This window comes from Haemorhous mexicanus, chromosome Z, assembly GCF_027477595.1.
Source record: "Haemorhous mexicanus isolate bHaeMex1 chromosome Z, bHaeMex1.pri, whole genome shotgun sequence".
In the NCBI taxonomy this organism is placed as follows: domain Eukaryota; kingdom Metazoa; phylum Chordata; class Aves; order Passeriformes; family Fringillidae; genus Haemorhous; species Haemorhous mexicanus.
In genome coordinates, this window is record NC_082381.1 from 68,482,702 (window position 1) to 68,510,670 (window position 27,969).

General features: G+C 37.6%; 2 protein-coding genes and 1 long non-coding RNA gene across 13 annotated transcripts in view; 1 reads left to right on the forward strand and 2 right to left on the reverse strand.

Annotated features, from left to right (window-relative positions):
* The window catches only part of SREK1 (splicing regulatory glutamic acid and lysine rich protein 1), a 32,989-nt gene extending 18,079 nt beyond the window's left edge, over positions 1-14,910 (reverse strand). Inside the window, exons 1-4 of one of the 2 annotated variants that reach the window (XM_059836528.1) lie at positions 14,607-14,910; positions 9,326-9,459; positions 1,524-1,639; positions 121-285 (exon numbers count right to left, since the gene is read on the reverse strand). In XM_059836528.1, the coding sequence (XP_059692511.1) occupies positions 121-285; positions 1,524-1,639; positions 9,326-9,459; positions 14,607-14,767 (576 nt within the window). In that variant the 5' untranslated portion in view covers positions 14,768-14,910. Of the gene's footprint in view, positions 1-120; positions 286-1,523; positions 1,640-1,926; positions 2,051-9,325; positions 9,460-14,606 lie in introns of those variants that run through there. The other variant, XM_059836529.1, reaches the window with a different exon arrangement.
* Positions 14,911-15,053: 143 nt separating this feature from the next.
* Positions 15,054-27,807, forward strand: LOC132322183 (uncharacterized). The gene is made up of 3 exons (XR_009485037.1): positions 15,054-19,674; positions 22,990-23,048; positions 27,667-27,807. It is a non-coding gene; the product is annotated as an uncharacterized LOC132322183 (long non-coding RNA).
* Positions 23,765-27,969, reverse strand: part of ERBIN (erbb2 interacting protein) — a 116,844-nt gene continuing 112,639 nt past the window's right edge. For all 10 annotated transcript variants that reach the window (XM_059836518.1, XM_059836526.1, XM_059836523.1 and 7 more), the window contains one exon: positions 23,765-26,661. In XM_059836518.1, coding sequence (XP_059692501.1) covers positions 26,554-26,661 — 108 coding nt within the window. In that variant the 3' untranslated portion in view covers positions 23,765-26,553. The remainder of the gene's footprint in view (positions 26,662-27,969) is intronic.

Below are 27,969 nucleotides of genomic sequence, written 5' to 3' on the forward strand. Positions count from 1 at the left end.
GTTGTCATCAACTAATGGAAACTCTTTTAACATATAAGATTAGAATTCACAGATAATATTTTCACACCTTCTGTTAGTATTTCCCCAACAAAGAAGCAAAAAAAAAAAAAAAAAAGATACCTGGGAATTCAAGTTTCCAACATAGACTGTTCTCCTGATTTCATCAATTTTGGATGGATCCACATTTCCCATAATTGGTGGTTGTGGTATTTCTCCCAGTGCCGTAATGTTAGGATCCAATGCTGCTGCTGGTATAGCCCCTAAAGTGCCAAGTGAAACACCAAGCTGGAAAATACAAGCATAGAATACACTTTGTAGCCAAGCACTGGTGAAAGATATTCCACTTCTTAATACTTGTTTGCCTGGATGCACTTCTGCAAAACCAGATCTAATGAATACAAGCAATATTTTAGAGGTCACAGCGGAACAGGTTTTTTTTAAAGAAGAAAAATCTACCCAGAAATAAGCTTCCATAGTTAAGATATTCTGTGGGTTATCAGTAAACATCTTACAAAACAGATCTGGCCTGGGATATATATTAATCACAAAACATACAGGCTCTAATGCTTTGAGTCAAATAAATTGAGTAAGACCTTTTCAGACACTGCTAGTATTCTAATTTTTTTTGAAACAAGTATTTGGTCTACATAAGGAATGGTTGAGATCTTTCTCAGGAAGGAAAGAAGGGAACTTCCAGTTCTCAAGATCAAAGGACACGTAAGTGTCTTCTGAACAAATAAATCACCCAAGACAAAATTAATTACAGTTGAAACACAAAGAATATTTTAAGTTCTTCCACTCATACTTAGAAAATGTGAAAAGTATACAGCTCTCATCTTTGGAACTGGAAATGCAAAACTCTCCTGTGAAATGTTATAAAAAGTCACTTAAAAATCACTACAAAATCTGTCCATTGAGTTCCTCGCTTGAATTTTCTCTACCCAAAAAGCAACTGCCTTTTCAAGAAATTAATTTTCTAAGAAGTGTGGGGAATTCTTAGCAAGCCATCAGTACCTTCTTTTATGTAACAAAGGAAAATACTACTCAATTTTAACCTTCAATTTTCCTTCAATAAACCACAGCAACTCACTGATGTCAAGCTCCTCTACTTTTCATAGTGAAAACACTGTTAGACAGTTTAACAGTCAAAAACCTCTACTGCCCCTTTTAACATTCTGAAGAACCAGTGTCAATGTAACTTAGGTTTCAATAAATTTTTTGTCCGTGGTAACTACTACTGGACCAAATTAATGACCCTACAGGGAAGGATGGCAATTAAAAAAGAACAAAAACCAAAACCAGTATTTACCCACTATTTTGGAAAACAGTAATCTGAAAGAAAAACCCTGGGAAGGTAGCACATGGATATCTTCTGATCAATCCTAGGAGAGTCAACAAGAGCCAACACAGCTAAACCCTCACTCCAACATCCTTTGACCAGATAGTCCTCATTCCCTGTCCACAGAAAAGGCTACAGAGAACAGAGGAAACAGGAAATTTTACAGACACTGAACTTCACTTACTGTAGTCAAGGGAGTTGGTGTAGGTATAGGAAGCAACCCTGCACCAGGCATCAGACTTGTCATAGTAGGAGCAGGCGCCAATAGAGACAGGGCTTTGGCTTCATCTGGGATTTTACCTGAAGAAGCAAATGAAAGCATTACACAGAGTTGGAACACTAGCCAGATGTTACTCTTTCTATGATTTTACAATTACCCTTGCATTTTAAAATGTAATAAATAACAATGAATCTATCTACCAGATCCTTACAAAGAAACAAATAACTTAAGTTTTTCCTTTTACCCTGCTCTATTAGGAAAAACAAAAGTGAGCAAAACTTCAAAGACTAGCAATCTCATTAATGGATTATTATTTTAAAAACTGAATAATGTATATAATTATTTAACACTTTGAGCTATGGGTCACCTGTACTGGAAACTTAACGTTCATGAACCAAACGATATCAAGCATGGACGCTTTCCCAGGGCGGTGTTTTCGCGGTGATCGAAAGTTGTTTTACACATGACAACCGTTCGTGTTGGCTGCATCACTAATAGCACACAGAACATCAGATACAGAAAAGAAGAACATTTTTTAAAGTTTAATCCCCAGAAATGGCAAATAACCAAATCAGTAAAAGAAAGAAAACCAAAAAAAGAAAAAAAAAAAAAAAAGAAAAAAGGAAAAAAGAAAAAAAACAAAGTATGTGCTGACTGAAATTTGTGCTTTTCTTTAGTCCTCTGGTGCTACCTACTTAGAATGTGAAAATAAATAAAACATAAAATAATAAACTACTGAACTACTGTGACTGCACAGAATACACACTACAAGTGAAGTTGAAGGTGGAGGAAAGAAGAGTAGAAAAAACTTAAGATTTGTACTCTCATATTCTAGTCACCTCAGTTTACCTGAAACTGGTAAGTTAACTCTAAATTTACTGAGATTGAAGAAAACCATAATTTCAGCTTGATCAGGCTAAGCTAACTCTATTTTGCCAACATAAGTACTTCCTGCTATTTTAACCTGCTTATAGTCTTCCTGTAATGCCAAAAGTAAGTAATAACTAATCTGAATTAAATGTTTGTTTCAATGAATGTTAGCCATGATAAGACTACTAAATAAACCCCCAAAATATCTCCAAAACCATTAAACGTTAAACAATTATGATTACAATTAAATGTACATTTTTAATTTGAAATGGAAAGGGATTAAAACTGGCACAAACATTAAACACCAAACTAAAAAACTTGTGAAGGAAGTTCTAACTACTGGTATTTATGATCTGTTCAAAATTACTGGCATAATTGTATATATGCTAACCGAGTCCTTTGGCATTACCTCATGGATCTTAATAGAAGTAAATGCTCTTATTTCAACATTGTTTAAATAGTCAAGTAATACATAAAAAGTGTGCCAGTGGTCTCCTGCTTTAAAACTGCATGTTTTAACTATAAAACATCTAAATCCAAAATTCGAAGATTAATATTCTTATCGAAAAGGAAAATTCAAGGTAGGTTTTAAAACACCACACAGGTTTAGCGATCTGAGTTTCAACTGACACCACAGAAAACATATAAATTTAAAAAATTAAAAGAAACAAGTGCTGCAAACCTGCTCTACAGATCTGCGGGAAAGTCTGGGTTACAGCTGGATATGACTGAATGACAAAACAAATCTAAAGGAAACTTAATTTATATGTTGCATGGGTGGAACAGAACAGACAAAATACAGTACCCTTTTTTTTTTCATGCTTCCTGTTTACATTTATTTTATTTATGTTAAATTTTGAGACACCTTGCAACTCAACATGTAAGAAACCAGTTGATTTTGCTAACTAAGAGAGAAAAATAGGAAAATTATTAGCACTTAGCAGTTAACTGTGCAATAATGACTTCCAGGACTTTTTTAAAAAACATGCATGAATCTAAGCCACCATCACAATGTTCAGCACTCTTAACAGATCCCACTTTGAAGTCGGGCATGCAGTGAGAGGTGTACCTGATTTGCCTGACTGCTCAAAAGTATCAGGTACTTTGCCTACCCCGCCTAGTATGTAGGCCTACTAATAGGCTTTTGCATATACAGTTCCAGCAGATGTGCATGCAAATTAGGCACAGAATTATGTACCAGTTCTTCTGAAAATCGAAGTATTAAAAAGTATTTTTTCAAATGTGTAATGAACCAGAACTTATCCTGAACACTTGGCATCTTGCAATTAAACAGCTACCCATGCAGGTTTCTATGGATCAAGAGACATGACACAATTAAATCCAATGGCAGAAACGGCTCTGATAGTGGTGTGCCTTCATGCTAACTGAGATCCTTGATCAGTACTGTACATAAGTATATGCCTAATTTAAGTATGCACTTATACAGCCAATTCAATACACACTTAACTAGGTAAACTTGTAAAATGCTTAAGCATTTAGCCCTTTTAAACAGGAGCTCAGTTAGGCACATATAACTAAGACAATGACTCAAGTTCACAAAGTGACTTCAGTAGAAGCCTAAACTTTTAAGTATATGGATCACAGTACTGAAATAACTGAAATAATTAATGTGCTGAAACATTGTTTAAGAAATCCACTGAACATTTCAGGTAAGTTCACCACTATAGCAGCTCGCAGAATGAACAGCATGCATATGTAAATTGTAAAGTTTGCAGCATTATTTCCAGAATACTTTGGTCTTTCAACAATGTTAAGTTCTATTTTAAATACAAAAATCAAGTTGGTCAGTTCCCCACCACAAAGAAAGATTCATTTATTTTGTTCTCAAGAATGAGAAAGGGTCTATTTCTACAGACACAACCCTGAAAATTTGCCTGTATATTCAACAACACTGTCTCTCCAGAATAACTTCTCCAGTTTTTAAGTCCAGGTCAAGTTTTAAAAGAATTCTACAGAAGAGTTGTGGAGGAACAAAAAGAAATCTGCGGTATATTGGGTATCTACCTTCATATTCTTTAAATAGTTTTGAAAAACAAATTAACATGTGAGTCCAAATAACTTCATGAGTTAAAAGCTTTTAAATTTTGTAGTTTCACCTCTGTGATTGTATTTGTAAAGGAAATACAAGCCCACTGAATACATCAAAACATGCGGGTTATGACACAGCAGTTTAGGACAATTTAGTTTAAAAATAATACTTTCATTTTTAGAACATGGTATTTAAAATCTGAGTAAGAATGAGGTGAAGATACTTATTTTCTAATGAGGGAGCAGCCAAAATAATTATGCCATATCTATACCACACCCTTAGACAGATTTCTTAGAAGCTCTTCTGCTTAGTAAACTACAGGTTCTATGATCACCTATTGATTCTTCCCTTTGCAAAAGAATCTGGAAGCAAATTTACATTGTCTCAGCATTGCTTAAAAGCACAGCTGTGATTGCTACTTTTTTGTACCAGTAGTCTAAAGAGCCGTAGACAACCTAGTCTATATTAAAACCCATTTTGCTGAAGGCTAAACAGAATCATCTGCATCAAGCAAGTACTAATGACAGTATTTTTATTCCTCAAGCACTCAAAATTAACGGATTTCCAACTCTTCGTAGTGAACCTACAGAGTTAACCCTCACATCCAAAAGTGCTCCTGCAATGAGTTTGCTTGTTTTAAAAAACAGTGAAGAGTTCACAGTCTACTTTAAACATTAAAAAAGGTCATTATTTTCCTGTTATTTTACATCAAGGGAACATGTATGATTAGAAATAAAATAATTTCTATTATATCCAACTCATAAATCTTAGGATTTAGCAGAAGGGAATAAAAAGATTACAGCTACAGGCAATTACAATTGTCACAGCCAAATCCAACAAAGATCACAAATCAAAGCTCTTCCCAGCTGCAGTGCAGAGTCTGGTGAAAGGAGTGAAACCAAGAGATCGCAGTGCAGCTTGCTGGGAAGAGCAGTGTCTGAGGACTAGACACACCACTTTGTCCACAACCACTTCTGTTTCACAAGAAGAACATCCTTCAGGGATCAGTCACTCCAACATGAACTGCCAGGACTTCTGAGACTCTGGGATGACTGGAAACCCCCCCCCCCACCCCTGCTTCTTTTTTCTGACTTAAGGGGGTTTTTTGAAACATCTTCCTGAAATAATCACTACTAGAGCATGTGAGAGTGCAACACACACACACACACACACACACACACACACACACACAAAGAGAACTGATTCAATCTTCCCACAAGTAACAGTGTTAAAAGACAAGGTGTCTCACATAACACACTCCAACCAAAACTTCAGGCTGCATTTGTACTTATGAGTGGTAAATAGTTTTTTCTGAAAGCTACAGAAAAAAAAAAAGATGAAATCTTACTACCACTGACCTCACTGGAGCAAGGTTTCATCAGAAGTAAACAAATATTTCATGACATATTCATATTCAATATTCATTAAAGTTCAGTTTCAGAAATAATTATTTTAAACTCATCATGTTAGACATAAATAGCTGGTGCAACATAAAACAGAACACTCTGCTAAGGAAAGTAGCAGAGAAATATTATGACTTCACTTTCTAAAGTTGCTTTCTCCAGAAGTAAGAGTTTTAACTGTCCTTTTCCAAGATAAACTCATAAAGCACAACATATGAAAGAATATATCTTGAAACACTATTCCTGTCTTCTGACACAATGTACTCATCTGCTGAATTTAGATACTTAAACAAATTCCAAATCAAATTCATCCTTAATTCAGAGCACTAAAAACGAATCATATTCTAAATTCTCCGTATACCATCCACCATTCATAAGCAGCTTCAAGTCAACTTCAAAATCAAACACCGTGAACCCTTTACAAACATCATTTTACAGAACTGAAGTACCAGTTCACAAGTACAAGGGAAAGAGATTTAACAGAACAAAACAAAAAAGGGACAAAATAAAGTAAAAATAAAAGAAACAAAGGAAAGAAAGCAAAATAAAATAAAAACAGAGACAGGGCGTCCATCTTCAGCAGGTCAGACTTCGATCTCATTTCCCCCATGAAGGTTTCACTTGGCGGCAGGTTTAGTGGCATGGCAAACAATGCCTAACTCAGGCAAGTGTAACAGGTCTGCCTTGGCCAGTCTAGTCATCTAATAATGCACAAATATCACACAGAGAAAACATACAAAACCAAATTAATAGTCAAAATCCATCTACCAGATAATGTGGACATAAAATTTAGAAAGATTAGGGTGGCATCTTTGTTTAGCTTTCAACCTTTGCATTTTCAAAGCATATTTAAAGAAAAACCTACCAATACACACACACACAAAATTGTATTTCCACAGCTTAATAGTCTTACTTCATTTACAATAACATTTTGCTAAATTGTTCATCAAATGTCACATACTTTACATTGATTTCATTCTGCAGTGATTTCTTCTTTTGATTTACCACTCTTTAAATACACTCCAAATTTCAGGGGTTTTTCTATTTTTTTGAACCAGGTTTTTAGATTTCCATTTTAACTCTCCTCTATGTTTAACTTCACACATTAAAAGTTTTATTACTGTCAATGCTGGTCAATGGTATAATTTTACCTCCCGGTAGGATAAAGAGCCATCACTCCTTTTAAAACCCATGATCCAGTGCACTGACTCCATTAGCAATGCATCATATGATACATAGTGATAAAACCTTTGTGCCATGGTCTCCAAAGCCATACTTATTCCACACAATAATAAATTAATCAGAAAGTTAAATTTGTAAAATTCACATCTTTTTGTAAATGAGTGACTCCGATACAAAAAGCTGCAGTGAACAGTATTCTGACATCAAAAAAGCAACCTCAAAACCCAATCACCTTGTTCACCTAATTATGCATATATTTTTGTGGAGTCCAGAATGATTCTGAACAGTGATCATATTTTCTCAGAAATGGCTGATCAGCCAGTTATGAATAGAGCTGGAAAAAGATTTGTCAGAATTTTGACTTATTCTCCTTTTAATCACTGTCTACCACAAAAGACACAGGAAAACGTAGCTTTACCTGCCTGTTGCCATATCATGTCAGGCAGTGATCTGATCTCATCACAAGAAAAACACCAGGAAGTGTTGTTCCCTCATTAGGCAGCCATCTTCCCTCTCTGGCAATACTGAACCAGTGTTAAGATCTTATTGATGAAATATAAAACTAAGATTCTGAATAATCTTTAGTCTATTTATTTAGGGGCAATTCTTTAATTGGAGACTCTTGTGCCCTTAGCTTCTACACACTTTCCAGTGCATACAGCAATATTCTCTTTGTGGTTTAAGAACAAGTTAAAAATATGAAAACAAAGAGTCTCCAAAACAAGACAAGAAAGGAACTAAAAACCTAGGCTTTACAAAGATAATTGTATGTGCTGTATCACCTGCCTAAGAAAGCTACAAGAATAGGCAGTACACTACAGGTCAATATGGCCTTTAGTGAAAGTACCTTTATAGTTTGTGAAATTTTTGAGACTTGTCAGTTTGTTAAGAACGTCCCAGATGAGTATCATAGCAGCACTCATCTCACACTATCTAGATCATGATGCAGCAAACACACTGAAACATGGTACTCTGGGACCATTGTTAACAAACTGCAAGAAGTCAATAGTATTTTTTGGAACCAAAATCTGACTCTTGCAGTTAGAGATATTAATAAACAAAATCTGACTCTTGCAGTTAGAGATGTGAATAGGTATTTCTTGATCTGCTGCAGTTTACAGTTCAATCACTCTACATATAGTTTCTCATGGCTGAACAGTAGCCAAGCTGAAAGTAAAGTCAGGTTCACTCCATCAGCTGGAATGATTCCATTCCAAAGAGGCAAATGGTCCAGCACCAGTCAGAGGCTAAATTCCACAGTGATTCCAATGAAGTCAATGGGGCTCTGCCTAAATCCATTGATATGCCTGCCACAGGATTACCCTGCTTCATGCAACTTATTCAAATCTAGGATGCTTCTACTAACAACACTAATTGTCAACACATCTGTAAGAGCATGGCCTCAGAGCTAGGGGAAGGAACATCTGTCAATGTAGTATTCATCAAGTATTTTATCTCATGAAGACTTTTAATGCAACTACATTACATTAGTAATGTTTTTAGGAACATTTTATGATGGGAGCATTCTGGACAGATCACTGCATATTTAAATAGATAGCCAAAACAAAAAAGGAGTACCAGTATACATAAGGAAATTTTTTTATGGCACATGAAGTAACATTTTCAACTGTAACAAGAAGGAAAAATGTTTGTTTAAAAATTAAACTAGCAGATAAACATTTATATTCAAACAGTATTTTGAATGCTAAGTATCTTGGATTAGATGACTCTAAAATGGCCAAATGAGTATACCACATCTGTAAGACAAAACTGGGATTCACTCTAAAGATGCAGAAATAATCAGTATCTTTAAAAAAGCACGAATCAGCAAAAAAATCTCTAGAGCAAAGGTGATACATTAAGATTCAAACTGCAATGTTAAGTGTGTCAGGAAATTGCCTGAACTTCTCAGAGCTCCATTGACTTCAGTGAGAACTCTGTGTGTGAACACACTTGCCTACACAAACCATAGTGTAAGGAATTATTTTCCTTTCTTTTCCTCCAAAATACATAATAACTACAGAAAGCTGAGTTATCACAACTTAAACCAACTATCTTTTTGCTAATGCTGAATTTCAATTAAACATGTATAATCGGGGCTTTTTTCATTCAATTTTCAATTTTATTTCAAGGCCTTTTTTTCCCAAAAAGCAATAAAATAAAATGAAACAACAACAGAGCATAACCTTACATAGAAAGCTTTAAACAACTAACAAACACAACAAAGACCAACAATACAGAAGAATGCCTAAAATACCAACCTTCTGCGCAGGGAACAACTATCAAAGCTCTGTCAATAAAAACCGTGTTAGTTAGATGCTGGGCCACACCAACACTCGATGCTTCACGAAACTTAATATAACATACTTTGGAGGAAAAAGCAAGAGGTGCGTTGCTGTAAGATAAAAGGAAAAAACAACAATTAGTCACAATTGTATGCATGTATTTTTAACTATTACTCCTTAGGAAAAAAAAAAAGTTTTTTCCTAGAAAAGGAAGCCTAAAGTATAGAATCTACTAACTTGCCACTTACTGTATCAGTGAAAAAAAAAAAAGAGCATGTTTTTAATGAAAACTTACATAAGCCAAAATCACTAATTAACAAGACTAATTTTCTTCTATTATCTGGCTATACAACACTGAATAGTACATTTGAAATTACTATTTTAAGGAGCATATTTACTTGGCAATTACCATTATCAAGGAAATATTTTCTAGTTTATCTTTTTTTTTCTGAAAATAATTTTTTTTTTAGGAAAGACAACAAATCATGCCATTTTTTGGTGGGCCCTTCAGATATTAGCCTGTAATAACTAATATTCTCTCTCTGGCTTTCACAAAAGTAGTTTTATTAATTCTTACAAAGATAAAAACAGTTCTTGAGAGGGCTTTCAAATACTGGGTCTTAGCTGACTTATGTAACAAAAACCATTTGCCTCAGTTTGACACAATGCAGCATGGACTAACAGCAGAGGAAATAGGAGCAACTCACCATTTGGCTACAAAAGGGAAGAAAATTTGTAATTCACTTTTCCATTACACCGTATGCCAAGAGAGAACATGTAAACATTGCAAACTTGATCAAAACCATGTAAGTTTGCATTAAAAATTGATTCCCTAGTCAAGGTTTGTAACCTTTATATTAGCAGCTTCTTTCTTTACGTGAAGGAAGTATGGGTAAATACTCAAAGAGAGAATGCAGTACTGCTGGAAGATCAGCAATCTTCATTTGAAATCATGGAAAAATGTTGCATAGACTGTTTCACCCTGGTCCTGTCTCAACCAAAACGGAAACACTTGTCAAATTTCTGGAAGCACCAGCAGCAGTTCAAGTTTAACACAGCCCATCTTGGAGTCCCCTTGAATTCCAAGGTCATTGTTTCCCCAGTTATCCTATGAAATTCTATTAGATTTCAGGATTTAGATAGAAATCAAAAGTTTTAGACACATGATCTCATCATATTAATTATAAAAATATACCAAAAATGTAAGCCTGAGGCAGGCAGACTACTATGTTTCTGACTAGTAGGACAGCAGCACAAATGTATAATATCTAGAGATGGCTAAATTTAGAATGGCATTCAGAAACATCTATGATGGAAAATTCTGTAAGACAAGACAACACAGGGGAGGAACTGAACAGGGAGTGGGAGACACATCAATGAGAAAGTCAACTTCATACAATTCAGAGAAACATTACAAGATATCTACATTTCTTCTGCTCACTTTTATTTATTTGTGGTGGGAAATGCTTTTACCATTTCAAGTTTCCACATGCAGGAAGGAAATAACTGCATAGAACAGCTTCTGAGCCAGCTCTAAGATCTCGGTTGAGACCAGTTTCCAACATCAGAGGTGACAGCCAGCTGTGACTTTTTCAGTACTCTAGAGATACTCTGAGCACCACATAGACTTCTATGGCCACAGGTAGTTTTTTATTTGCTTTGGTTTGGTGGGGGAGAGGACTCTAAGGGAAGGGAGGAGCTTGTGTCTTGGGGTTTCTTGTCATCACTGTACAGTGTTTGCTTGTTTCTTTTTCAATACATCCCTCAGTGTTATAGCCCAAATGGCTGAGGTCCCCACTGAAGGTTCTATGGTCCACACTGCTGAAGACTTCTAATATCTCCTGATTTTTTTTTCCTTTTTTGTTTTCATTGCCAACTCAAAAATATAATTCTGCTCCACAGAGTTTTAGACATCCCCCTCAATAATCCCTATAAATTTTAACATCTATAGGGCCTGCACTATCAAGTGTGTTTTTGTAAGATTTACTCTCCTGTATTCCCTGATTCAGAACACAAAAGCTATGTGAACAGTACGTTAAAAAATATTAGATGTCTGAACACTGGTGCAAATGAGGCCCTACAAAGACTTCTTGATACCAAGTGCATTCCAGAGGTTAGAAAGGAGAAATTCTCTACAAGGTGATGCTCTCTATTAAAACCACACTAAAGTTGCCCCAAGGGAAACTATTAAGATCTAAGAGATCTAAAATTTTAAAAGGCTTAACAGTGATCGAGTCCTCTCCTTTTATGAAGGGGGCCTCAAAAGTCTTCCCATCAACCTTATTAAGAAGACTTTTTGCTAAAACAGTTAAGTCCTATTCTAACTCCTTCTGTTGCCTTTTTTTGCTAGCCTTTACTGAGGTTGAATTAAGGGAGACTCATGATCTTTTCCCTAGGTTACACAGCCTTAATGTCAAACAGCAACTCATACACCTCTGATTCAAAGTTACTAAAATTCAGTTAGTCTCTTTAGGAAAAAAATTTAAGAGGAAATAAATATCTAAATAGTATTTGGACATTTCTAACATTTTTGTTTCACTTTGTGGGAAGACAGCAACATTCATCTGCTAACAGAATAAAAATGAACCAAAGTATTTCCTAAGAAAGACCTATTCAGAAATCTACAGTAATAAAAAAAAGGCAATGAAACATTTCTCTAACTGTCCATATTTTCTCAAGTGGGGCAGGGAGGTGGGGTGTGTGAGGGATGGAGGACATGACAGAAATGAATAATTTCTTAAAACAGAATATTATGGAATAATTGTGCAGATCAGTTTAAATAAGGCTCTTTGTGGTTTGCCTCAGAAGCCTCACCTACACTGCTGTCACTGCAGGATATAACGATTCTATTTATTGGACTATACAGATGACAACCCCTTTAGATGAGATGTCTCTTAAGTGAAGGTGGCCCATCCACTTGTGTCAGAATGGATAAGTTATACAAGTAAGAGTGACTTGGCTGGCAGCCCTCAATTCTAAACTAGGCTTTGCCCAAATACTCTGGTTCATGAAGAGAACACTTTTAGGCTCCAAACTAGAGGAGGCCCCAAACCCCATTGGCAAGGTCTGGGATGGCATGTGTCTCCATCTCTCAAGCCTGCTGGGCTGCAGCCAGAGGAGAGTTCCTGACGGCAGAACACGGAGGCCAATCCAGTCTCGCCCTTGACTAGGGAAGGGTTATGACAAACCAGCCCATCACCCAACTTTCTGTTAAATCAAAAGTTTATTCACAAACAGAGTTCCAGCTTCCAAGACCACTCCAGACTATTCAGTAGCAAGCAGTACTACACAGCAGGTCTTTCTACACCTAATAGAGACAGTTTGTGACTCTATGCTTTCAAACAATTCATTCTACCAAAACCCAATTGCTGCTCAGTAAGTTTTTCAACATCTAACTGTTCAAAAATCCTCTTAAGGCCACACCTGAAGACTCATTGCTACACATATAATTTTGAAGCCTACTCTGAAAGGCAGACTTCAACTGGGTTACAAGTGTATGGGACTATCTGTGCATGTCAGGAACCAAGAATCCAATTACAGGTGTCACTGGTCTCCTGCTAAACAGATAACACTACTAAGCTATGGCAGTGGCTAGCATACTGGAGTACATACCCAAGGCAAAAGACCTATTACATCCTGCAAACCATCTTCAGACTTTACTGTACTGGAAACTGATAGTGATCCATGTTTTGTCTGGGACACCTTTGCTTCCAATTCACTTGTCAATCAAATACTATTTTATAAATTTATCACAATATTATTTAAATACATTTTCAGAAAGTCAACAGAAAGGCATTGGAGCTTCATAGGCATACTTAGTTTTCTCCTAAGGTATCAGTTTGGAAGTCAGTTCAAATGTCCATAATCATGAGGCAAGGAAAACCATACTTCTAACAAGTATGCATAAATAATGGTAAATAAAACCAAGAGTAAAGCAGGTAATAACAATCCTGCATCCTAGCTCGGAAAAATTAATTAATCAGCATTACAACCTTGACATTCCCAATTTATTCCCTACTATGGTACTGGATTTTAGTATTTTATGTGTATATACACCCTGGCAAAATTGTACATTGGCACAGACATTATTTGTGTATGAATGTCAAGAAAGTGCCCATTTCCCTTAAAACCCGTTATATAACCTAGTGAAAGACAAGAACAACAGCTGTAACAAAAAAACAGATTCAGTCACGAGAAAACCAAAAATGTAAAGAAGCACCCATGGAACAAGTCCAGGACAAAGCCCTAGAAAACTGTATAAAAATCCACCATATAGCTATCAGTAAGGCATATCTTATTTTAAGCATATCTTTACATATTAAGTATTTATTTTTTCTGAATGGTTGGTTTTATGTAGCTACATAACATCTGACATATAGTCAGATATTATGTAGCTACATAAAAACTAATAAACACCAACTTTTTTGGCTGTTCTCTTTTGCAAATCGCAGTTTTGTTAGCCTGAGCATTTTTGTATCAAAGCTCACGAATCGAGATGCTAATAATGCCCTCTTCCGTATTCCGATTTAATTTTTCTAAGAAAATACAAGGTTTTATAAGGCACATTTATTATTCGCTTCCCAGTACAACTGCTGCCTCGAGAGAAAAAAAAATTCATCTGCTCCCCTTTACTGCTGACCATCGTCTTCTCGAGAGATGCAACACTGCTATTTTACAAGCCCCTGCATCTCCCACCTGAGCGCACCCCTGTCACACCGCCGACGCCACGCGAACAGCTATAATTTAGGGAGAGATGTGGCGCCTGGGATTAATTTACTGCACAAGCCTTACTAGGGGCAACTCCGAAGCAGGGCAGGTTCCCTCCTCTGCCTTCTGCAAAACCTCAGCTACTCTGGCTTCTGTTCGAACGGCCCCTTCACGGAGCACAGCGCCCTTCCAGCAGAAGGGGGAAAAAAAGTAAGAGAATAAAGGCTGCCGGGCGAGGGCGGGCCTGGAACTCCCCGGTCTAGCTCGCCTGCACCCAGCGTGGGCGAGGAGACAGACAAGCCACAGAAAGCGGGTTTTTAGGAAAGAGGGAGAACGGCCGGCGCCGCCATCTTAAGTGCGGGCGCAGCTCTTTTTCTGCAGCTCCGACCATACAAAGGGGAGGGACCACGTGACGCCACCCTAGTGCCCGCACTCAAAATGGCGCCTCTGGCCTCCGGCCCCTGCCCTTCCCGCCACCCCCCGGCCCCTCCGCGCCTCTCCCTCATCCCTGGGCTCCGTCGCCGCGGAGGGCGGCACGGGCCCCACTTACTCCGGGGGATAGAGACGCAGCTCCTCGATATCTCCCAGGAAGCCGAAGAGCGTCCGCATCTGCTCGCTGGTCACGGCCGAGGAGAGGTTGGTGACCTGGATGACGGACGTGGGGCCCAGGGGGAAGCCCAAAGGGACCCCGATGCCGCCGCTGTTCATCATGGCGGCGCCTGCCCAGCCTTACCGCGCGCACCCGGGGGCGCGGGCCCGCCCACCGAGAGGGGCGCGCGCCACCGGCCGGAGCGGCCCCGCGGGCGGGCGCTCTAGCGGTACACTCGATTGCTCCCAGAAGAGTTCTCGGAGGGACTGGCGGCCCCTGCCGGCGAGGCCTCCGGCCCGCCCGCAGCGTGGAGATCGCTCGCTTCCCCAGGCGCCGCTTCCCAGGAGCCACCTCATACGGAGCCGGCTGGGCCTCCGTGCGTAGGGCGGGACCGGCGCGGGGCCCGGGCTCCGCCCAGGAAGAGGCGCGGCCCGTGAGGGGCCTCCCCTGCCGCGCTTTATTGCGCGCGCGCGGCGGCCGCTGCTGACGCGCCCCGGGCCAGGGGCTGCCGCGGCGACCCCGTGGGCGGCTCGGGCCCTGTGGGGGCGAGGTCCGGGGAAAATGAGATTTCCCATTTAATTGCGCGTTTGGTGGCCGCATTTAGTGACAGACCGTTTGACCACCCTAGGGAAAAAACCTCTGAACACACCCTCTGTCTAAACAGGAAGGGCTTGTAACAGAACGGGTTGTAAACGGTCCTGTTGTAAGTTGACTGCATCGCTATCCCAATTAAATGGACCTTGTCTGGAGTTGTAATTCAAGTTCTCCTTAAAAACTACGTTGGCTGGAGAAAATGAGGCTGGGCGCTTAACGTGTGGAATGTCATTACTGAGGATCAAACTGCATTTTTTTCCTAGTGGTACGGAGGTGTGCGTCTTGGCACTCAAAGGTTTAAGGTTTCTGGCAGTTTCTAAGACTTTCCATTCCCCAACTGAGAAGAGATTGAAGTATTTTTTTAAGCTGTCTGGGTTGAAAAATACTGCAAATTTGTGACAGTTCCCTGAGCAAGTAGGTCAGTTGTTACAGAATCTCCATAGATAAGTCTGGGTAGTACTTCCTTTATTGATGCTTAATACATTACAGAAATGTAATTCCAAGCAATTGTCAGAGATGCACTTTATATAAATATGTTCATGCATATGTTTCAGATAGAGCTTATTTCAAAATCATTATCAGTGCACTCATATTCTCTTTCTAAATGAAATCCATATTCCAAAACTACAAAAATCCTTTTAAAATCCCTTTTTTCAGCTATTCTGGCAGATTCTAATTAGCTTAAGTTGAGAGAACTTTAACTGGAGCTTCCAGATGTTTTGTTATATATTCTAGAAAATGAAACAGATAGTATTATTCTACGTATAAGAACCTTACATAAAATTTTGTTATGCTTTCACTAGTACATCTTATCCAAACATGGTTAGGAGAGATGTAGATGCTATTTCTGCTATGAATATTCTTATCCTTTCTCCTTGCATCTCTCAGTGGAGGGTCCAAAATAAAAATGAACTCTGAAATTCATGAAGAAGAGCCTTGTGATGTTAGAACTGACTGGGATACCCTCCTTCAGATAAAGCCTATAACAGTACATACAAAATTCTGAGCTACTGGTCTGCTCTCTGAAAACAGAGCAAGCAAAACAGTGCTTAAATTTTGTAATTATCAGTCCCTGACACAGTACAAAATTAGCTTGGAAAATAAATGAATTTGTATTTCAAGAAGAATAGGCAAAACCAACACAACAATCCCAGACCCCCGAAAATCTGATGCTGAAAGCTTTGGATCACACATGCTGCCACTAAAAGGCTGGAAGCAAATAATGACTATTTTAGTCAAACCATTCAAAATTTAAAAGTGTTAAGGAACGACTCCCTCTCCTATAATAAAAACCCTCAGAGCTGTTGAGAAAGAAAAAGTTAAATAAAAGGAGTAGGCGTGCAGAAAGGGAATCCTTGTACAAGCACTGTCCAAAAATCATCTCTCTAAGCAATGGCAATAAAGACCTGGATCTTACAAATTGCTGTAGGCCTAGAGAAAACTTTAACTGTATTTGAAGTGAATAATACATGTACAAGTTACTTTTCAATTTTGTTTAGCTGTTTTTCCTTGTTATTAACTGTATTTGTGCGTGTAAATAAAGCTTCCGTAAGTAAATTCTTTCACTTCCACCTTGATTGTCAGGTTAACTAGCAAAACACAAGGCATTATGCAGGGTCTTTTGAGGTAAACTTAAATTCCAGGTTACCTAAATGTAAAATGATGAAGCAATAAGAGTGACTGTTAACCATTTGTCTAAAACTCTATTTTTGATCTTCCCATGAGGATTAAAAAGCATTTACTGGGTAATGTTAATTGCAGGTACCAGTAGAAAAATACTGGCAATTCAGAAGGAAGTTACAGTAAAAGCTGTTTTAGAGGATCAGGAGAAAAGTCTTTTCATTACAAAAAGTCACCTTTTAGGCAGACTAGGTGGTCTGATAGAGGTGGACATCTCTGGTATCTGCTGCGCTTGCAGGGGAAGGGAATTGAAATCACACGAGGTAAAAGAAGGAAGCATTATACAGGTTTCATCAGCTTTCCTTAAATGGAACCTTAAAGACTTCAAAAATAATGTTGGCCACAGAGCTAACAATTATTTGATAAAAATAGAATAGTTCTAAGTTTTAAGTAGTTTATGAGAAGTGAAATTTAACTTCAGATTCAACAACTCCTCTAGCACTGGTAAAACTTGCCTCTGGAAATCTAAAGCCCTGGAAACTAAAGAGAAAGCTTGAGCAAAGAAGAAGTACCCGTGGCTGAGGAGAACCAGGTTAAAGGAATGGTTCAGAAGGTCACAGGACATTATGGGATGTTTCTGTGAGCGTTGAGGGATCTAGCCAGTGTACTGTGTGACCACTTCTAATTATCTTTCAAAGTCATAGTGTTTGGGGAGGGGAATGTCACCCCTAGATTCCAGAAGGGCAGGAAAGGAGCATTGGTAAAATTAGAGGGAAATCAGCCCCACCTCAGTACCTGGGAAGGTGATGGAGCAAATTCCCCTGACAGCCATTTTCAAGCTTGCTGACAAGAAGAAGAAGACTGGGAGTTGTGAATATGGATTTCTAAAGAGAAAACTGTGCCTGACCACCTGGTAGTCTTCTGCTGCTCTGAAATGACTGGCTCATGAGCATGGGGAGAGCAGCTAATACTGTTTATCTTGACATTCTCAAGGCTTTTGTACCTTTGTCTCATAATATCCCTTAAAGTATTTTTCTTTGACTGCTCTTTTGAAAGCAATACTAGAATGCCACTAAAAGCCAATATATTTGTATAGCCTGTGCTACCTAAGTTGTTTTTAACAGTAACTTTACACCGCTTTCCTTGTTGTATAACCAAGGTGTTAGTGTTTTGTGTAGATTAGTGATGCAGAACACAGGAAACCAATTTCTCTTCTACAACATGAATGTTCCTTCTCTTGTGAATTAATCAAGAGGCATAATCTTCAAATGCCAATCTCCTACTACTCACGGTAGACTGCAGGTTCTAACTACTGGTAATGATACTCTTCTGTTCTGTTTGTGTTCACACTCATGTTCCAGTTTCACAGACATATGTTTGTCAGATTAACGTGAATTAACTTTCGAATACAGACAAATCAGAAAATGTTAACTTCAGAACATTTCAAAACCAACAGACTTTATTCTAAACTCCAGCACAACCATGTGCTTCCCAAGTACAAGAAGTGGCTTTCATCCCCTTTCCATTGTTATACCTTTAAGGTTTATCAGGTAACTGCTCTCATTTTTATGCATGCCTTAGTATAATTTTTGGAGTTTTTTTTAAGAGGACTCATGTAGAACAGAAAAACATCTTACAGAAAAAAACCTCTTAGTTCTGTGTAGTAATCTCCGATCCACCACATCTATAATCCCAAAAGTTCTATAAAATCATTTTAAAAGAAAGTATAAAACCATTTATATACCTACCCAGAAAAATTATGAAAATATTTTTCCCAGATAAAATTTCTAGTGTAGTAATTGTTTTCCCAGATTCAAGTTTACACATCTAGAAATATTAAAATCCTGCCTATGATGAGATTCACAGATGAATGCTACATGGTCAGTGTAAGCAGCTGAAACCAGTTTAAACTTGCTGCCTCTGGATGGCAGTCAGCTGTACAAGTTAGCACTGGTAAACCAAAACAGCTGTGAGATTTCTGCATCTGCTTTTTATCTGTTTTACAGCAAACACATGATTGCTGTATTGAGCATAGCAGTTTCAATTAGAAGAGTCCCATTAGCAGCTCTAGGAGTGTGTTTTACAATGACATTGTTCTTCCCATAAAATTGCTCGTATCAAAAATGGAGTATCTCTTCTTGACTTACAATTATTTTTAAACTTACTTCAAAATAAGATGAGGGGGTTAGCTCACTACCTGAGATAGTGTTGCTGACTCTGAATCTCCAAGCACATATCAACAAAGGAGGAATATCTCCACCACTGAGAGACTGAGGGAAAATGCGCAAAAGCAGTTAAGATTTGAGAATCTTAATCTGAAAACAAATTCTCCATCCAGTAACCTTTCAGGGTTTCTACTAAATTTCTACTTATGAAATTTACTATCTGTTCTATAGAGAACACTTCTTGGATTACAGAAGCATTTTTTCTTCAAAAGGGGATTTCAGAAAACCGTTTTTAAAAGCCATATAAAAGTCTACATGTCAGTAGATAAACTAATAGTTTTATGATATACTTTTAATACCCATATGTGTGACTATGTATGTGTAGGGGAATGAAAGGAAAATGTAAAAACTCAACTTTTTTCTTTTCTTTTTTTTTTTTTTTTTAATTAAACTGGGTGTCTGCTGGGAGATCTGCTACCTCCTGTTTTTCTGGCAGGACATGCAACTGGAACTGTTTGGGTAGGTGCCCACTGAAATGAAAAAAGGCATCTTTCTTCTTTGCCGTGAAGTTATCCTGCTGGGAATCACAGCATGTAATTCTACATAAGGAGATAATGTTTTTAAACCTCAAAAACCCCTGTCTGAACAAGGTAATTCAAAGGTGTTGGATAGAAAATTCTGAATTCACTTGGATGAATTTCTTCTCCTTTCCAGTCTCATTTTGTAGAAGCAGGACAAGAAGTTTTCTTTGTGGCATAAGAATATAATAGAATTTTTGTAATTGTGAAGTTTGAAAACTGGAGTAAAATTTGGTGCAGATAAACATTAATGTTTTACTTCCAGCTTTTTTTTGAAAGTGGCATAAAATAGGAGGTATTACAAAACAAAGTGAGTTTGGTAAGTAGTAAATCTAAAAAAAATTATTGGTGTCTTCAAATTTCTTAAAATATAAGCACATAATGATTCAATCTATAACAGATTAACTACATTTGCAATTAAATAACATCACACATTGTTTACTGCAGGGTTAGGAAATCACCCAGTATGTTTTCATAAAATTAAAATGCAGCAGAAAAAAAAATGTTTAGATGCTTTTTCTGTTTGGAGGTTTTACCATGGTTTCTAACCCTTGCATGCATCAACTCGCACCTCATCATTCATTGCTCATGCCAGATAGCAAATGAGGCAATTTTTCATGATTATTTAATTTTTCCAGGACTTAGTATTATGTCAGCTAACCAGCTGTTACTATCTATTTCAATATTTTTTAGAAAACCTCAGTTTCTCTGTGGTGAAGCCATAGTTTCAGCTGAAGTAGTTTTTGGCAGAAACATTCTTAGCAAAAAATATCTTCTCTATATTCAAAACCAGTTGTTGCTTATTCTGTTGTAAGTGGAAGTTTTTGCAGATGAAAATAAATCGAATATGCTAAAACACTGATGTTAAGAGCCATGGCACAATACTTAAAAATCCTGTATTTTGCCAGTGCATACTTATAATTCAGTAGAAAGCTTTTACCCATTTTTTGGGAGTTTTTTAATGTTGGTTTTTTTCCTCCAAAGTTTCCTTCATAAATTACCAACATTAGCAGTTGAATGAAAATTTCTCCATAGAGCATCTGGTTCATCTGCTAACACTTTGTCTATTAAAAGACAGTCCATGAAAGGTTTGTCCTAGTCAGTATTTCCACATCTGGCAAACGAGTGAATATTTTGCCACAGTTTTTTTAAATTACTTTGAACAATACTAAAGCATAAACATTTCAGCCATTTGCAGCATCCAGCCATGCCTCACGAAATGGATGCAGCGCAGAGCCACACTCCCCCTTGTGTTATGCAGCTGCAAAAATAGATGTTGCAGACTACTGTTATAAGAAATTTAATTCCTGGTGCTCTAATGATTGGGCCATGCAGAATACTTTGTTACTTCAGCAACATGACTTTTCATGAGGAACTCTTCTTGGCCCTCTCAGGAACCTTACCAGCCTTGTCATATATTTTCTTGCATGTTCCAAGTGCACCTCTAAAGCTTTTAATCAGGTATTAATCTGAGGGGCTGAAGTGTCCTGACTCAAGTATTGAAAGCTATATGTTAACTGAATCTTTCACAGCTCAGTAATGCTTATCCACACTTGCAAATTACTTTCCATAGGCACAACGTCCTGAGCACAGAATTTCTGATGTTGTTTAAAACACTAGATTTAGTGCTTATTTCATGTTTTCTCTTCCTTTAAGCCAAACAGCTGCTATTTTTCCCTACTTAATGCTTATCTCTAATACAAAGCAATAGTTCAAATAGTTCAGATTGCAGAACTGAAATACAAGTCACATTCTTGCAAACAATATTCAGGAAATGCAAACAAAAGGGAGCAAAGAGCTGGAAATCAGGGAGTCCCACAGAGAAGAGGGTCTGAACTGCAAGGAAGGGTGATGCTGTCAGTACTTGAAATGAGGCTTTCAGACAGCAGTAGAAGAGACCAGATGCTCATAGGAACCCTCTGAGAAACTTGAGGGACCTGCTGATGCCAGGTGCAAGGCAAGAGAGTCACTGGGGCCTGGGGACACTCTGGCAGTTTGTAGCAAGTGCGGTCAGCAGCCCTTGGTGCAGCATGCCTGGAGCCTGTGTTGCAGCTGCCCTTGCTTGGAGAGGGTGATCCTCCCACCCTTCAGCTGGTGCTAGAAGGAGGCTTGTTGGATCAGAGGGAGCAAGTAGGGCCCTCCCCATGACCTTTCATGCAAGACCTGTGCTGCTAAGCAGAGGAATTTTGGAACTCAGCAACCTGTGTAGCTTGGGGAGAGACAGGACCTCTTCAGATCCTACAGCTTCAAGAGCCTTGGACCCCACAGTGCAGACCTGGGCAGTCTGTCACTAGCAGAACTACAGGTGGAATACCAGTAGAAGGTAATAGCTGGAAACTGGTGGCTTCCAGCACTGCATGTAAGGCTTCTACTTGTAGTGCAGTTTTAATGGTGTAGCAGAGCTACAGTTTCAAGGCAGTCTCATAGATATTGCCATAGAATCTTCCGTACACATTCCAAAATTGAATATAATGCATGGCAGCAGTGATACCATATGAAAAAATACATTTTCTCTCTGAAAAAGTACCTTCAGGCAGAAAAATAGAAGTTAGACCCACTATTCTCAGATGCTTGATGAAAAAGTAAACTGTTATGAAATCATGTCCAAATAGGGAGCAGATATAGAAAACCTAAAATAACCAGGGGCCCAACACTCCAGGGTCATCAGGGCCATAACCTGTTAATAGTGAGAATCAGTTTTCTGTAAGAGGAAGTAGAACATAGTGTTAGTGGTATATCAGATCCACATATACAAGGACAAAAAGATGAAACAATTTGTGTTACCACATTGTTTTGTGATTTTCAAGAAAACTGGATGTAAAGCCAAATTTAGCTCTCCTCTGAAATTCTGTGCCTATCTGTTTAATTTCTTTCCTGCATTACACTTGTACACCTCTTCAGAGTGCTTTCAGCATACTCTTAATTTTAACCCTACTCGATGACCTAGGCATTTCTCTCTGCCTATCAAAACTAGTAAACTTGCAACTAAAGTCCTCTCTTTGTGACAGAAGCCACTCACTGCCCTATCTGATTTCATTGCAAGACTGGGATGCATTGGGTCCAGCTGAGATGAAGCTAATTTTCCTCACAGCAGCCCTCACAGTGCTTTGCTTTGCACCGGTAGCTACAGAGGTGTTGATAACACACCAGTGTCTGGCTGCTATTGTAGAGCACTGGCACAGCACCAGCACTGCCTTCCCAACCAACATGCATCAGTAGGGTGGGGTTGAGCAAGATCTTGGAAGGGGACACGAATAGGCCAGCTGACCCAAACAGACCAAAGGGTGGTCTGTTTCATGCCGTATCATGTCAGCTCAGATAGAAAAGCTAAGAAGAAGAAGGAGAATGAAGGTGGGGCATTTGTTTTTCACAGCGTTTGTGTTTCAGAGCAACCACTGCCTGTGCTGATACCCTGCTTCCTGGAAGTGGCTGGACATCATTTGCTGGTAAGAAGTAGAAAATAAAATTATTTATTTTCTCTTTGCTTGTATGTGTGTAAACTTTCTCTTTTGCTTTAGTAAACTGCCTTATTTAAATGTGCAAGTTGTTTTCCATCTTATTTTCTCTCCTGTGCAGCTAGGGAAGGGGGGGAATGATAGAGCAGTTTGGTGAGCACCTGGCATCAAGGCAAGGTTAAACCCACCACATGGGGTTATTCACAAAAACATTTCTTTGTTGTAAAGAACCCAGTCTTGCAAGGAAATCACTTAGAACAGACCCGTGGGCACTGAGATGCACAGAGGCAGGAACACAAATAAGACTTTACTAATGCATATTAATTGAGTACTGAGGTCTACAAAAACTGTAGATTAATAACTGATATTATGGAGAATTTCCTACAACTTAAATAAGTCAATTTCACACAGCTTTAAAGAGCATTAGTTTATTATCTATTCTCCATGTGTTACCTCAGAAACAGTCTTCTTATATACAAAAATTTGGAATGTTGAATAAATGCTGATCAATAGAAACATTACATAGCTGTTGACAAGGGAATATTTCTAAACAAAACCAAAATAATAATGAATGTTTGATTTTCTGTGTTGCTTATTGCTATGTCTGTGTTCATAGAATGCTTTCAAGTATTTACACTTTTTCTTAATTCATTCAAAAAAGAAACTAAAAAAAATATTTACATAATAAATACGTGGGAGACTTCATCTTTTCATTACATCAGTTGAACTGATTCTTTAATGAACTATTAAGAAGAGAAAGAATTAACACAGTTTGCATCAATTCACTGCCATGCTGAGTAACTCAGGTTGATGATGGATTTTATTCTGTTCAAAATGTAGTTTACAATGCATTCAAACTGAAAAGTGCTGATATTGTCTCTGCTCCTTTTGAATCCTGGCTGGACCAGTTCAGGAGTCCTCTTTCTCCCACTCCCCACAAAATCATTTAGTCTGACATGTTTACCTTCACACACTGACACTGACAAAACAAACACATTTCAATTCACTGAAAACTCAAACATTTAGTGAGTAAAATGAGCATAATCCATGTTTTATTGACGATTAATTTGCTAACTGACGGAAGACAAGCTTTGGCCAAGTATTTCCACAAGAAGTACTAAACTTCTTGCTATAAATCTCTACTTATATAGTTCTACCAGCCGAACAGTTTTTTGGTAGAATTTTTCTGTGATACATAAATCTGAAAATTAAGTAACACAACAACATTTAAAACTTCTGTTACCATTAAAGCAAAATACAATACAGTATAATTTCTCAGTGATATATTTAAATGTACTGCAAAATGTATACAAAGTCAGTCCAAGATCAGTAAAGAATCAGTTCTGCTTTTTGGACTTTTCCCTTCTCAAAGATACAGGTTTTATAGAAGACCAAGGTCATTTAGGACTTGTCTGTATGTATCCCCATTAAAAGGCAGTGTGTGATAAAAATAACATGATTAAAAGTAATGAACACGTGATGTGAACATTTTGCATTTTCAATAAAAAAATAGAAACTAAATAACAACTAAACACTGAAGCCTGCCATTATATAGCTATGTTTCTCATTCTTTAAGATTAACAGCACACAGAAAATAAGTGAATTTTATCAAAATACAGCACATTTCTGCTAATATATCAAAAAAATCATTTTCTATGCAAATATTACTGAAAATCAACTAAAAAGAATTAAAATATACAAAGAGTTGTTAAAGGGTTTCAATTAAAATTATTAGAACTATACACAGTACAATAAGCAATAGTTAACATCTTTGAAAGAAGTGCAATAATATTGGAGTTCACTTATTAAAAAAGTACTGCCTGTTTATTACTGCTAGCTACGTATAGTTCCTTTCTCTTCCAGCTCATTGTTCCAAAACTAAAGGAAGCTGGTGTTTTTGCTAGCTTTATTAAAAGCATTTACTTTTTGGGTTGAAAAAAGCGTTTATACCTGTCCCAAACTACCAACTTGTACATAATTAAAAATGAACTGCAATAATTGAATATTGCTCCAATGACAGGCTAATTATTAGCCCTGATTAAAAACAGTTATCGGTCTTCTATGGCACTTTTCCCTGGTCCATAACAACCGTGTATGAGTTATCACTGCAGACTATGCAGTCTCTATTCAATTACAAAGGAGAAAGATGATGTTTCTGGTAAATAAAATTAATAGAAGCATAATTGAACCTTTTATACAGTAATAAGGAACAAAGGCAGCCTGTGGTAAATCACTATTACATTAATGTAATTAGAAACCCTTTAATGACTCTGAAGTGTCTAGTTCACATTTAATGTTACCTGTAGGAACAGCCCTTTAAGAAACCTCATTATGAACTGGTGGGTTTTAAGGACACCCTCCCTTTGCTCTCCATCTCACCACAGCAATTCTCCATCACTGCTCAAAGTTTCACAAACTTGCTTTGGTTACCTAGCTCCATGCGTATGGTTTCCTTTTTGATTAACAAGGCAATGCAGAAGCCAAACAAAATCGAGATGCCGTTCATAACCTTTCCTGCATCATTTGCGTATGTTTAAATTTATATTACAGGCAACAATCTTAAAAACTGGCCATTTCAGTTTCATTTTTAAAATCTGTCAGCTTAAAATGGAGTCTTTTTTATAAAGATAAAATTATCACCATTTCCACAAAATTGGGGATTTCCATAGCAGAGAAAAATCTCTGGGCACAATTCCACAGTACAGTTGAAAAAATTATGTATGCAAGAAAACAACTAAACATGAATCACATGTGGCAAATGAATATTCAATGACTACATTAAGAACAAATCCTGTATAATATCACAAATTTGTAGTTACAGTCTTCCTAAAAAAAAAACACCATAAGCTTTTATTGCATTTTCTATTGGTAGACGTACACTCCAGAACAAAACACTTTTTCTTCTCTCCTGATTCCAGATTTAGAAAGCAAATAATTGTTTCACCTGACCTTTATTCCGTCCAACCAGCACCACCTTCCATCTACCCATTCATCTATACAATGTGCACATAGCAAAGCCAACACTTCATATCCCCGTTCGTATCTACAGAAGTGGTTCAGCGTAACACGTTAATATCTGGTGAATAAAAATAAAGGCAATAAACAGCTACAGGACAGACAGCCCTGCCATCTGTCCATTGGCTACAACTGAGGCTTCGCAAAGCCTTGCACAAAGTTTAGTAATGTGTATGAATTATCCAAAAATAAACCTACCATCTGTACAAAAAAACAACACAGGTTTGTTCTTGGAGGAGTGATCCTTAAATTGCTATAATGCTTAAAAACAAGTTTATTCACCATACGCATTTCCAAAATTATTTCCTGTATGTTCTCTACAGTGGTTTTTCCCCCTTTAACCACAAGTTCAGTATTTCCTGTACAAATTTTGATCATAATTCTTTTTGAGTTCTTTTAATGTATAAAAATATGCAAAATATTCAGTTTCCCCATAGTCCTTCAATGAATTCTGTTGGTTTATCCCCACAATCCACGGTACTTATGAAGAAACTTCTCGCAAAATGATGAGTTCCACTGCATTCTGAAAAGTCTTTAGCAACGACACTGCTTGTCCATGATCAATATTGATGAAGCTGTATCCATTAGCCTAAAAAGAAATATTTAAAATTGAAAATGACGGTCTTTATTCCATATTAGTAAAAGATATTTCATTATTTCATGTACATTTATTTGAGCCTTAAGGTTTCTATATGAATGTGGAGAATAAAACACCGCAGATTACTTGGATTCGTACCCACACGCTACAAAAAACTAAATTACCATATCAGCCTTGGAAGAATATTGCAAATAACCAAAAGAAAACTGTACTTTAAGCTATTAACATCAGACATCTAATTCATCAGCTGTAATACAGCCGCACCAAAAAATCCCGTATGTGCTACAAATGACACATCCTGGTTTAAGTATCAGAATATTAGAAATGGCACCTGTGATACATTAAAACAATTGAGTCCTGTGACAAAAACATTAATTGCACTGGGAGCCATTTTTTTGTGTTAGATTCTGAGGTAATCTCCAACTTGTATTTGTGTGTGACTAAACAACACTGCTACTCTTGGACAAACACAGACAGGCCCAACTGGCCTACAAAAGACAGGGAAAACATGGCTATGGCTCTACTTCTCAGAGTCTGCCAGTGCAAGATCATGCTCAACCTGGTCAGCAAAATGTTGCAAAAGGACAAATTTGTCCATTTAAACTGTTACAGCTTCCAGCTGTGCATCCATATTTTCCCCTGAGCTGCTTATATGGTAACAGAGAACTGGGCATGCTCTCTGTGCCTTAGCAGTGACATTTTGAAAGCTACAGTTCTTATCCCATCACTGAACACTCGCTGCTATTAACTGCTGAATCCTTGGTTAGAAAACCAGGGGTTTTTAAATCTTTCAGGAGTTGCAGAGGAAGATTTATGTAGAGTGTTCAGAGAGCAAAAGTGTCAACAACACTTCCAAATAATAATTAGTACAGAATGTCCTAGCCTAGTCTTAAGTCTTACTTTCAATTATCTAGTCATTACTCATGTAGTATATTTTTATTAGAAATATGTATTAGGCATGCATTGTAATATACATGCCTATTGAATGTTTTACAGAGAACATTGCAAAATCAAGCATAGCAAAGGCATTTTGGAAGAGATGATATTCATTAAAAAAATCCACAGAAGTCTGAGTGGCTCAAGGCAGAGTGGGACTGTCATTACATCATCACTGGGACTATCACAGGTAAAAAGATTGTGCTGTTACATAAAAAAAATACTCTTTGTTATGAGAAGTAAAGTGCCTTCTGATTGTCTGAGCATGGAAATGCAACCTGTTCTTGAGTTCTTTTTCAAACTGAATTCCTTATTAAACAATAAACAAAACCCAAGCAGTGCCAGCATAAAAAAAAAAAACTT